Here is a 13,619-nt window from a genome sequence, read left to right on the forward strand (position 1 = left end):
TCAGGGCATCACCATAAGTTATAGCAAGGATCTATTACTTTACCTGGAACCACCTGGAAGGTATTTACAACTACTGACTTACTAAATGCATTAAGAATAATTTTTTGATGAAAAATAGTTCTTTTAAAATATAGACAGTCCTAGATTTGCCAATAGCTTTATACACTACTAGGAAACTTGATAAAGTTGGAGTAATATTATACTAGTTAATTACCCCTCATCTGAAAACCTCAAAGCTCTGAAATCTAAAACTCTTTGTGAAACAGCTAACACTAGTGGAATATGCTTAACCTCCTGTGATGATGGATCACAGTTAGTAAATAGGTGCGTTAAAATGACTATATGAAATGATCTTCTAGAGGTTGATGGGGCTTAATGGTAGAGTGCTTTCCAGCTGTCAACAAAACAAAATTATAATCACCTGTGGTCTGTGTGTAGAAGGTATATCTGAACATGAATTAATTTCATGTTCTGACTGAATCCCATCCAAGTATATGTATCTTAAATCTGACACACCTATGTCTTAAGTATCTGAGATAAGGAGCAGTCACTCTGCCATGTAAGGGTGATTTCTGAATTAGTCATCATCTGGCTGAATTGTCAGTGTAACCACCACAAAGTCTTGATGGCAGTGTGAGGAGGTGGAAGTAGTAGGGTAGCCTTGAAACTGTTATTTGCAAATGAACTTCCAGAGTTTCATTTATAGGTTGACTTGGAACCACTTTGTATTTCAATCTTGTTAGTTTTTGAGACATAGTATTATTTTCCTTAAACTTTTGATTTTTTTTTTGCCTCACTTTCTCTAGTGCTGGGAGTACAGGTGCATGCCACCATTCCCAGCTTCATTTTTATTAGTAGTAGTATTAAAGCATCAGTTGTATGTATTAATGTGTGCTATTTCCATTATATGCACATGTCATGCATTCATCATGCATGACCATGCCCATTCACCATTAACCATAAAACTATGTAAGACCTAGGAGTTCATCTGGCAGATTTAGCACTAGTAATACTTGATAAACAATATATAGAAGTTAATTTATGCCAGAATTCCCTCAAAGATCAAATCACTGATTAGTTGAACTTCAGGAGGAAAATGTTAAAAGATTGGAAAAGATTTTATATTTAATAAAAATAGTTTGAAAGCATTTTATTAGACATGTACAGTTATATATTCTTCATATTGTAATAAGAAAGTTATGGAATAGAGGGAGATTGGTATCTTTTTTTCCTGAATAGTTATCCAGAATTATTTTGGTTTAAAAATAGTATTCCAGCTGGGCGGTGGGAGCGCACGCCTTTAACCCCAGCACTCAGGAGGCAGAGCCAGGTGGATCTCTGTGAGTTCAAGGCCAGCCTGGGCTACCAAATGAGTTCCAGGTAAAGGCACAAAGCTACACAAACACAGAGTTTGTCTTGAAAAACCAAAAAAAAAAAAAAAAAAAAAAGTCTTCCAGCTTAGTAAACATCACTGACTTAGTATGCTCTCAGGAGATCTGTTTAGTGACTTGAATCTTTTGTTCTTAACTATTTTTGGTCTCCCCTAGTGCTTTTACATCTCTTCCAAAGCACAAGCCTGGTTTTTGGTCAGATGTAGCTATGGCAGTAGGTTCTCGAACTGCTGATGAATGCCAGAGGAAATACATAGAAGATCCCCAAAGCAAAAGATCTCGAAAACATGTCTCTAAGAAAAAGCAAGCTGATTTCAAGGTCCAAAATGGTAACTTTTATCATTGTTTTCTGAGAGTGCTTAGTGTACTTCTAAATGCTTACGAATTATATTTTATACTTATTCGTGAATCTTCTATCAGTTGTTTCCTTCAAAATTTAAAATCTAGAAAGAACTTGAAAGGTAATATTTTAAGCCTTAACCTGTGTAGCTAATTCTATTAATAATAGTTTAGTAGCCTTTTGCTCAGAATTTGTTCTAGTAAGTTTGAAATTTGATACATATTGCAATATCTGAGGGTATAATTTAGCTCGAGCATTTGCTTACAGTCCCTGTCATACTTTATGAAAAACTATAAATTTTGTTTTTGTAATCTGAAATTCACTCCTATCTGTTGTTTGTCAGAGAAGTCCCATAGTAATTTTGTTGGAGGGGCAAAGGTCTCAGTTCGTTGTCCAGACTGAGCTCGAGGGAGCCTCCAAGTAGCTAGGACTACAGGCTTGTGTCAAGGTGCCATGTTCCAAAGCCACCGCTTGTGTGTGTGTGTGTGTGTGTGTGTGTGTGTGTGTGTGTGTGTGTGTGTGTGTGTGTGTGAGAGAGAGAGAGAGAGAGAGAGAGAGAGAGAGAGGGAGAGGGAGAGGGAGAGGGAGAGGGCGAGCTGTGCCTAGTGAGCTTTGTTAGGGCTTCAACTTCAGGAATAAAAGTTTTAGATGGGAGGCTGCCTCCTACCTTTGGGTGTTTTTTTTTTTTTTTTTGATAATTTCAATTTTTAGCATTTATTTATATGTGTGTGTGTGCATGTGTATGCTTGCATGCTTGTTTCTGTGTGTGCACCAAGGCATGAGAATGAAGGTCAGAGGACAGCTTTAGGGAGTTGGTTCTTTTACACCATGCATGCCCCAGGGATTGAACTTGGGTTGTCAGGTTTAGAGGAAGGTCCTTTCCTCGGAATCCTTTCTGGCCCACCGTGGGTTGGTATAAGGAAATACACAGGGATTAAGTCATTCTTAGAACAAAACATTTTTAAAAAGTGGGAGTGGGGCTGGAGAGATGGCTCAGAGGTTAAGAGCACTTGTTACTTTTGCAGAGGACCCAGGTTTGGCTCTTAGCAACTCACATGATGGCTCACAGCATCTATAATACCAGTTCCGGAGGATCCAGTGCTCTCCTCTGACCTTTATAGGCACCAAGTATGCCTGTGGTGCAAAACACACACATAAAATCAATCTTTTTGTTTTTGTTTTGGGTTTTTTTTTTCTTTTTTTTTTTTTTTTTTTTTTTTTTTGGTTTTTTCGAGACAGGGTTTCTCTGTGTAGCTTTGCGCCTTTCCTGGAGCTCACTTGGTAGCCCAGGCTGGCCTCGAACTCACAGAGATCCGCCTGGCTCTGCCTCCCGAGTGCTGGGATTAAAGGCGTGCACCACCACCGCCCGGCTGGGTTTTTTTTTTTTTTTTTTTAATTTATTATTATTATTATTTTGGTTTTTTCGAAACAGGGTTTCTCTGTGTAGTTTTGGTGCCTGTCCTGGATCTTGCTTTGTAGACCAGGCTGGCCTCGAACTCACAGAGATCCGTCTGCCTCTGCCTCCCGAGTGCTGGGATTAAAGATGTGCACCACCACCGCCCAGCAAAATAAATCTTTAAAAATTATTTGTTCTGGGTCGAGAGACAGCCGGGACTGACCTACTCTGGTGATGGGATGGCCAAACACCCTAATAGTTGTGCCATAAACCCCATCCAAGGACTGAGGAATCTGGATGCAGACATCCACGGCTAGGCCCCGGGTGGATCGCTGGGAGTCTAATTAGTGAGAAAGAGGAGGGTTTATATGAGCAAGAATTGTTGAAACCAAGGTTGGATAAAGCACAGGGACAAATAACCAAATGAATGGAAACACATGAACTATGAACCAAAGGCTGAGGGGCCCCCAACTAGATCAGACCCTCTGAATAGGTGAGACAGTCAAATGGCTTGATATGTTGGGGAGGCATCTAGGCAGTGGTACCAGATCCTGGGCTCGTTGCATGAGTTGGCTGTTTGAAACCTGGGACTTATGCAGGGACGCTTGGCTCAATCTGGGAGGAGGGGACTGGACCTGCCTGGATTGAGTCTATCAGGTCGATTCCAGTCCTCGGGGGAGACCTTGATCTGGAGGAGGTGGGAATGGGGGATGGGCTGGGGGGGAAGGGGAGGGGGGTAGGAAGGGAGAGAACAAGGGAATCTGTGGCCATTATGTAGAACTGAATAGTATTGTAAAATAAAAAAATAAATAAAATGTATATTAAAAAAAAAAAAAGAAAAATTATTTGTTCTGTAGGAAACAAAGTAAGAGAGAGTTTTAGTTTTATAAAGCAGGTAAAATTACCAGACCATTATCAAAATGTTTTATTAACTCTTAGGTGAGAAAGACAATGCTGATGAACAAAAGACTGTTAAGATAACTGCCAGAGTGGGAACTCTTAAAAGGAAACGACAAATGCGAGATTATCTGGAACAGCTGCCCAAAGACAACCACGATGATTTTTTCAGTGCGACACCCTTACAGAAACAGAGAGTACTGGTAGGAGTGCTGACTGCATGGAGTCTGCATTTTTATATACTGTTAGTGTTTATTACTAATGTTACAGTCAAGGATCTGTAGTCTTTACATGCATGAACAAAGTATAGGAAGAGATCTGATATATGCTGCTGTTATCAGTTTCTAGAGTCTGCTCTTGAGTGGTTAGTACTGGTATAACCGAATACAAAATGAAGAGATGGGCCAAGGACATTACAAGGTAGACAACACTCATTTTTCTTTGACAAAGAGTAAGCAAAGCCACTGGGTCGAGAGCTGCACTTTGAAAGTTTAGACTTACAAGCTGAGCATTTGGAGACCAACTGGAATTCATACAGCTCTAGGGGATAGAGGCCTTTGAATCTCCATCCTTTGGAATCTGTATCATATAATTAGCTCACTTAATTCTCATGGAGAATCTATATAAGGCTAGATGAGATAAGTGCTACAAAACTGATTTTATATGTAGAAAGACTCCTCAAAACTGGAGCAATTAAGCAGAATTGCAGGATCTAAAGCCAACATACAGGGCTGGGGATGTTGCTCAGTGGTTACAAGTGCCAGGCCCTGTGTTTTATCATGTATCATCACAAAACTAGCATTTACAAAAGAAGTAGCACTTATAATATACACCCTCAGTGAACTGGCTGAAAAAAATCAAAAAGCATTTCCATTTGTAATATTCAAGAAAACAAAAGACATTGGAAGAAATTTACTCAAGTGGGTAAAAGATCTCCACAATGAAATTGATTTTAGAAAAAGGAAAAAACTTATTAAAAAAATTGAGGACACTAATAAATGGAAAGATGTTTGTACATTGGAAGAATTAATATTGCTAAAATACCCATAATGTTCAGATGACATTCTTCATTGAATTAGGAAAAAAAAAATTACAAAGTTCATAAAGAAGCAAAAAACCCAGGATAGCCAAGGGAATCCCAACTCAAAACAACCAAACAAAGACAGAAGAAAAGTAGATAGCAGGAACTTGGCTTATTTCTCTGTGCCGTAAGTCCACTTTCTGTATTTTGCTTTTTTCTCCCTTCATTTTTTGAGACATGGTCTTGCAGTGTACTGCCAGGCTGGCCTTGAATCCACATCCTTCCGCATCAGTCTCCTGTGCGATGACAGCCATGCCTCTTCACTTGATGATTTTACTGTAAAGGTCAATAAAATCTTAAGAGTTGAATTGGCTATTGGAAATAATAGTGTAAAACTAGTTGAGTTGCCACTAAGTGTCAAAACAGTAATGAATGATTTTAAGTTTTGTTGTAGGAACATCTAAATTCAGCAACTTATGAGCCAAATCCAGTGTATAAATAAAATAAAATAAATAAATAAAAAACAAACAAACAAAATAAACAATTAATTAGAAGGAGATTGTGCATGCATGGTGTGCATGTGGAAGTAGGGACAGTTTTATGGAGTCACTTCTCTCCTTCCACTAGGGTTAGGGATGTCACTCTGGTTACATGTACCAGGCCTTAGGCTCCATCTCCATCACTTCTCAGTGACCATGGGTCCAGGGATTGAGCTTGTCACCCGATTTCAAATGGACCTTTACTGGCTGGGCCATCTTGTTAGGCCTTTTACATGGGTTGGCTTTTTTTTGTTGTTGTTGGGTTTTGTTGTTGTTTTTTTGTTTTGTGGTCTTTTTTTTTTTTTTTTTTTTTTTTTTGGTTTTTCCGACAGGGTTTCTCTGTTTAGCTTTTGGAAACTGTCCTGGAACTCACTCTGTAGACCAGGGTGCTCTCAAACTCACAGAGATCCGCCTGGCTCTGCCTCCCAAGTGCTGAGATTAAAGACGTGTGCCACTGCTTCCCATTACATGTTTTTATAAACAAAGTTTTATTGGAACAGAACCATACTCATTTGTTTTCATATTATATATAATTATATATTATAGCTTTCAAACATCAATTAGAAGCTTGAGTAATTGGGAAAGACTATATTATAAAGCCTAAAAGCTTTAAAGATGCTTAGAAAATACTTGACTACCTCTGCTCTCCATAGCCTTTAGAAATAGGTGTAATTGTATTTTTCACAAGAGAAAATAGTTTTTGTAGTCAATATTCTGTGTTTTACTATTTTTAATTTTAAAGCTTGAAGAAGATTATAGAGGAAAACAGCCTAATCCACAAAGCTGTTTTGTGATGAGAAAATTTTGAGTGTGCATGGTAAAAATATTTGTTTTCTAGTTACCAAGTTTTCAATACAGTCAAGATGATGATTTTCTGCTAGATATGGACAGGAATACAGCATCTCCATCATCGGTTACTTTGTCAGACACTCCACAATGTCAGCATGTCAGTCCTGGTATGCTAGCCCCTGTAAAAAGGTAAATGTGAATGTGCTGTTAATATTTTAATTTACTCAGGAACATTGAAACATTTTGTGAAATGATAAACATAGATGCATCAAGCAGAAGAGTTAACATTTAAAAAAAATGAAGAATAGATACTTCTAAAAGTTAAGGATGGATAGCTTTAACAAGGTAGGGGTTATAAGTAGTATATAATATTAGAAACAATAGTTTTTCTTGAAAAATTTAAAATATATATAAAAAAACTAGTGAATCTTTGTGGTATTATATTGTCAGGTTAACAGTCTTTGTAACTTAAATGCAAAATCCACAAGTCATTAATGAAAAAGTTAATAATTTTATGTTTTGCTACCAATCACTGTAAACAATATAAAAACAGAGAAAAGAAAGTTCTGTTGGGTCTGGAGAAATGGTTCAGTGGTAAAGAGCACTTTAGTGTTCTTTCAGAGGACCTAAATTAAGTTCCTAGTCAGGCAGTTCTCTACTCATTTATTTCCTCCAGCTCCAGGAGTTCTGACTACTTCTGGCCTCCATAAACAGGCACTCATGTGTATAACCTCCCCACTTCCACATGCACACATAATTAAAACTAATACTCTAAAATCTTCAAAAAAGAATATAATGTAACTTAATACAAAAATGTTCATGTCTCTAATATATTTAGCATTACTGCCAGTTAACAATGAATCAGTCATTTTTTTCATGGCATGTTATTGAAAAAATACACATCAGCATTATCTGTGCAGCTGCATTTGTTGGTAACTATTTATATAACTATGAACTTTGACCCAGAAATCCTACGCTAGCGTTGCTGTATTCAAGGAGGCTAGAAGTTATCTTGCTGAGCATGGTGGTACGTGCCTTTAATCCCAGCACTTGGAAGTCAGAGACACAGATCACTGAGTCTGATGACAACAGGGCCATATAGTAAGATAGTCTCAAAATTTGAAAAGGGGTGCGTGTATGTGCTTACTTTTTATGATACTTTAAAACTTCTAAAGTGAAAAACTTAACTTTTGTTGTACAAAACAATCATTTGGAAAGTAGACCTATAGGGTGCTAATCTGGGTAGGCCTGTCATTCACTAAGCAGTATATTAGCAGCTGATGGGTTTATTCATTTCAACAGCAATGTTTGTGATTAAGATACATATCTTAATATATAATCATATTTATAAACTTTTACATGTTGTATCTTTGTAGCTGCTCCAAAATAATCAATAGGAACAAAAAGATAATAGACCGTACATGTAAGATCTTGAGGCCAAGGGAGAGAATGCAAATAGCTATGTGTTTGACTTCAGCTTTTGTATGTACATTACAGATCAATCATCTTTGCTAAATTAAACTCTTCATAGTGAGGAAAGAGGACAAGAAACACAATTATCTAGCAAGAAAAGGTTTGCTAAGTTGGATTGGAAACTTGATTGAAAGATATTGATAGTTTTTATACATCATAGCCTGAAAGTGATTAACTGCAATATCCAATTTAGATTACTGGAAGTGAAAGACAGGAAGTTAAGCGTTTTAGGGATAAACCTATATGGATGTCTTAGTTACTGTTCTGTTGCTGTGAAGAGACTGCATGACTACATCTGCTATAGAAGAAAGTATTTAACTGGGGCTTGCTTGCAGTTCCAGAGATTTAGTCCATTCTCATCATGGTGAGAGTGTGCAGACAGTGCTGTAGAAGTAGCTGAGCGTTCTACATCTGGATCTGTAGACAGCAGGGAGAGAAGGACACCGGGCCTGGCGTAGGCTTTTGAAACCTTAGCCTATCCCCAGTGACACACTTCCTCCAACAAGGCCACACCTCCTAATCCTTCTCCTGTAGTGCCATTCTTTTTTTTTTTTTTTTTTTTTGGTTTTTCAAGACAGGGTCTCTCTGTGTAGCTTTACGCCTTTCCTGGAACTCACTTTGTAGACCAGGCGGGCGTTGAACTCACAGAGATCTGCCTGCCTCTGCCTCCCGAGTGCTGGGATTAAAGGCGTGTGCCACCACCGCCCGGCTGTAGTACCATTCTTATTCAAACCACCACAGCGGGACAGTGACCAATAAGGAAAACATAATTTCCTAGAATATTCTCCAGAGAAGTTAAGTAAATTTTAGATTTTATTAATTGCTATTCAACATATGGGTAAAATTATGATAATGTTGACTTGACATCTTGATATTATTTTGTATTCACACAGTGATGATTATGATAAATATGTTTTCCATATGCAAAAAAATGCTAAAAAATATGGCAAGAGTAATGGCTTTGTCTGGGGCAACATTAGGAAAAAGACAGTAAGTATTTTTATTATTTATCTGACACTTTTATGTTGAATAAAGTAACACTTGATAAATTGTGGTCGGTATAAATTATATAACAGTCTTTCCTCTCTAGGAACTTACAACCTAATCTAATTCTAATATGAAGCTATTAGTGAAGTAAATACATACACAGTGTAGAATTAATTATAGATGACAGCTGTATCAATTGAACGAAGATGAGAATGGGTAAAAATTCTCATTTGAAAACTAATTGGAAAATACAAGTCCAAAAAGGCCCTTTAAAGCAATATACAAAAATATTGTATCTGTTCAACAACTGTGAATCCAGACGAATTGATTTATGGCCTATATAGAATAAGAATTTTATCCAATCTTACATCTTTGAAACAGGTTCAGATCTTTTAGCTTTAGTGACTCAATTTGTTTTAGCACTCCAGTATTTAAAATCCAAACACAGAAAACTCTATTTGAAGGTTGCCTTAATAATGAATTCTACCATAGACAAAGAACCATCTTTTATTGGGGCTGAGAGCATGAGTGAGTAGTAGAACACTTGTCTAGTACGCCCATGGGCCATGGGGCCAAGCCTTAGTACTGTTTCGAAAATAAACACCTTAACCTGGGCCTGGTGGTACAGACCTACAATCCCAGCACTTGGAAGGTGGAGGCTAGAGGATCAGGAGTTGAAGTGAGAAGGCCGGAGTCCCAAGAAAACAAGTCTTTTTAAAAACTTTTAGTTTTTTGAGATTATAATGTAATTACATTATTTCCCCCTCTTCTTTCTAACCTCCAAACCTTCTATTATATCCTTTTTTCAAATCCAGGGCCTCCCCCCTCCCCTTATCTCTCTCTCTCTCTCTCTCTCTCTCTCTCTCTCTCTCTCTCTCTCTCTCTCTCTTTTTGCCTTTAAAGTTTTTCATTTCAAATTTTTAAACTTTTAAATTTCTGAATATTTTAGTAATGTTTTAAATGTCTGAATATTTGATTTTTTTTTTTCAAAGTAGCTCATCTTGGAGAATATACAGACAAATTGTGACAGTTACTTAGGAAAGTGATTCTTCAGGCTAGATATGGCCATCTTTTCCTCTCTTTAAAATCTTTATACTACAAATTTGTTAAGTAAAATTCTTCTCAGATTGGGATTATATAATCATACTTGTCTTCATGAGCTTAGCCACAAGAAATAGTAAATACTTCATCAGAGACCTTGGTTTAAAATCAACTTAGTGGCTCATTTCTTTAAAAGAAATCCATTTTATCAGTGAACTAGGCAGACTACTTCTCAGTACTCTTCAGATACTTGATTTTTTTCTATCTCCGTATTCCTTAATGAGAATGAAACTTTGGTTCTTGCAAAATGACCTGAAATTAACATTGTTAGGAAGCCTTGAAATAGGAATCCAAAGATTAGACTTTTGGTCTGTTTTTTTGGTTGTTCATAAAGTACCTTAAGTAACTATTTCCTTCATCTAAATGTTTGTAGAAGTCACTTGCGATCTTGTGAAGTCAAGATTCTGATATAGTAGACTTGAGAAATTCACATTTCTAATAATCCCCAAGTGATGTCCATTTTGTTGATCCATGGACCGTGGATCAGCACAGCAAATTAGTGTACTTGATTGTTTTCTCTACTCAATGAGGAGAGGTAAATTGTGATAATCTTTGGGTCCTTCCTATTAGAAACACATTTTTCTTTCTCTTTCTTTTTTTTTTTTTTTTTTTTTTTGTTGTTGTTGTTGTTTTGAGACATGGTAGGGCTCTTTGTAGCCATGGCTGTCCAGGAACTCCCTTTGTAGAACAGGGTGGCTTCACACTCAGAGACCCACCCACATCTGCAACCCAAGTGTTGGGATTAAAGGCACCCACTACCACATGGGCCTATTTGATTGTTTTTCTTAATGTGTTAAGACTAAGCAATGAACAAAATTGAGATTTACCCAGTTCTTTTTCATAGTCTAGTATTTGTAGCCAGTGTGTTAGTGTGGAATGAGCCCAGAATTCTGTGTTAAAAGTACTCATTTCAAGGTCTAATTACCAGTAGCAGCCTCATTACACTACAAAAGCGACTAGACTTTTCTAATTTATGCATATTTAGATAAAGACGATGGCTTGTTACTGAGTGGTTACGAGAAGTAAATGATGTCTTTATCTCATCTTACAGGGATAATAATAAAGTATTCTAAACCAAGATAAGTACTGAGTATATTTGGGCAACTTTTATAGGCTATAGACTATTCTTTGCCTTCTGTAGTATTAGCTGATAGTATTTTCTTATGTATATAAATGTTTGCCAGCAGTGGGAAACAACACTAAGTTATGGATTTTACTCTGGATAAACTCAAGATTTTGGTTGCTTTAGTTATAAAAGTGATGTAACAGGCCTATGTTTGAAGTACTCTGGGGATAATGCATGTTTGATTTCATCTACGAGGCATCACAGGAGATGCAATTTGCCACTAACATACACTCTTTTATAGGTTGAAAGTGATCTTTCATCTCTAACATCAATACGAAAGACCCTGTTTAACAAAGGTATTTATTTTATAGCTTACTTCCATTACAATATGATCTCTATTTGATAGTATTACAATTAACTGGTTCTCAAGTAGACAGACCTATCATTTAATTTGTTAGAGTTGGTTTCACTTCTATTAAAATTACTGAAGATTACTAAATATACTAATCCTTTTCATTAAATTTTTCTTTACAGATTTAGGTGAAAACACTGCTATTGCAAAGTGTTTCGTTGATGATGCCATAGAATCAGATGAAGAAGAGAAAGATTATTACTTTTCTAATTCTGACTGATAGTAAATACATTTGTAGGAGTTTTACCATCAAGGAGAGCATACTTATATTCTCATTTGATGAATGGGTATTTTCTTTGTAATAAGGGGATGTAGAGTTGTTTCCAAACGATGTCTTATGTTTGTATGCAAGGTTAACATCCTGTAGAGCATTCCTCAGTGTTACAATATAATACAAGTAAAATTACTTTGCCTGTGTATGTAGATGTAAGTTTTATTTTTGTGATATTAATGTATATAAAGCTTAAGTTTCTTGAACACCCAAGTATGTTTACTTTAGTAATCATGTCTCAAATAGGTTTTTAAATAAAATTTTAAAAACCTTGAAGTGAGGAGAGGAAAGGAGCTGGAATTAGAGTTTGGATTGGTGAATACTGGAATGAAAATTTATAGTATTTTGCTGCCTGGTATTATAAGCCAGAGTTAATTGACCAGTTATGTTATTCAGTTGGTCTATGTTTTACATGTTTTCTTCTGATAGTTTTTCTTAAAATTTATCATAAGTCGGTCTGTTTGTGAAACCTCTATCTCTAATTCATTGCTCTTTATTATTTTATAAAGTGAACCAGAGGACAGGTTCTGTTGTATTCTGCAGCCATGTCATGTACAGTTGATAGATCTACCTTTATAAGGAATTACTATGCCATAATAATCAGGTTTTCCCTTTCTGACAGGTCCTTTAGAAGCTGAGTTTTATTCTGCCATTGTTTTAAAGTTTGACATAAGTTATTTGTCCTCTGGTTACATTACATATTCATCTACCCTTTGCATCCAGTTAGACTGTTCAAATAAAATTTTAAATTTGTATAGTATTTGTTTATGGATTTTTTTCTTTTTAAATTATTTAATCAGAAAGAGAATGCATTTTGTTATTGTGTTACAGCTCTGAGAAGGAATTTTTTCCCAATGCACATGTTAAAGCTTGGATAGAAAGGTATCCTGGCAGCCTGGAGCCAAGGAATACACAAAGTCACACAACACAACAAACCTCACATGAGATTTATTGCAAGGGGGAAAAAAAAACCAGGAGTGTAGCATGAATCTTAGAGAGTCTTGTTAATAAAATCAAACCTGAGGCCAGTTATTGGGGTGAATGCTGGAAAATCAGAGAAGCCGAACAAGCCACAGCTACCTCACCTCGATGGATCCTCAGCTGGTCTTGTTTCCTCAGACTGGAGGCCTCTTGAGTCCTCATCCAGAATGGGTCTCAGCTGAAGAACTGTTGCTCAAAGCCTGAATGCTTAAACAGCCAAATGCTTCTAAGTTCCTGGTCCTTGCACCTTATATATCTTTCTGCCTTCTACCATCACTCCCTGAGATTAAAGGCGTGTGTCACCATGCCTGGCTGTTTGCAATGTTGCCTTGAACTCACAGAGAGAGATTATAGATGGATTTCTGCTTCTGGAGTGCGAGGATTAAAGGCATGAGTGCCACCATTTTCTAGCCTTTTTATCTAGTGGCTGTTCTGTCTCTGACCCCAGATAAGTTTATTAGGGTGCACAATATTTTGGGGAACACAATACCCCCACACAGGAGAGTGGCTGCGTCTTCTTGGGCAAGCAGCAGAGAACTTAGCATTAGAAAGGGTTTATATAGGGTTTCTTGGGGGGGGGGTGGAGATTTACAGGGTGGGGAACTGGTGGGATTTCAAGTCTTGAGCTTGGGCTTTTTACTCAGTAAGGTGGAGCTTGGACACCTGCATCTGATGGGGCTGGGTTCAGCATTATGGCCCTTAGAGGATTATGTGGTAGGAACATGGCTTTTGGGGCAGTGGGGCCTGGCCACTCTTGATCCTGGAGTACCTTACAGTTACTGCTCCCTCTTAAGATTCCTAAAAACACACTGGAACACATAGTACAAATCATTCATTCATTCCTTCTCTTTGTTTCTGTCTCTCTCTTCTCCCAGTCAAGGTCTCAACTGTGTATCCTGGAACTCAATATGTAGAGCAGGCTTTTTTTTATTAAGCCAGTTGCTAAGGCCTGCTG

General features: G+C 37.2%; 2 protein-coding genes across 2 annotated transcripts in view; one reads left to right on the top strand and one right to left on the bottom strand.

Moving 5' to 3' along the window:
* Positions 1–12,443, top strand: part of Mis18bp1 (MIS18 binding protein 1) — a 36,820-nt gene extending 24,377 nt beyond the window's left edge. Inside the window, exons 11-16 of the mRNA XM_076550571.1 lie at positions 1,548–1,720; positions 4,067–4,227; positions 6,423–6,562; positions 8,740–8,836; positions 11,302–11,356; positions 11,535–12,443. Coding sequence (XP_076406686.1) covers positions 1,548–1,720; positions 4,067–4,227; positions 6,423–6,562; positions 8,740–8,836; positions 11,302–11,356; positions 11,535–11,632 — 724 coding nt within the window. The 3' untranslated portion in view covers positions 11,633–12,443. The remainder of the gene's footprint in view (positions 1–1,547; positions 1,721–4,066; positions 4,228–6,422; positions 6,563–8,739; positions 8,837–11,301; positions 11,357–11,534) is intronic.
* Fancm (FA complementation group M) overlaps positions 6,323–13,619 on the bottom strand; it is a 67,257-nt gene continuing 59,960 nt past the window's right edge. Inside the window, exon 24 of the mRNA XM_076550570.1 lies at positions 6,323–6,552. The gene's annotated coding sequence lies outside the window, so the exon portion shown is untranslated. The remainder of the gene's footprint in view (positions 6,553–13,619) is intronic.

The sequence above is a fragment of the Peromyscus maniculatus genome, chromosome 14, assembly GCF_049852395.1.
Source record: "Peromyscus maniculatus bairdii isolate BWxNUB_F1_BW_parent chromosome 14, HU_Pman_BW_mat_3.1, whole genome shotgun sequence".
Lineage (NCBI taxonomy): Eukaryota > Metazoa > Chordata > Mammalia > Rodentia > Cricetidae > Peromyscus > Peromyscus maniculatus.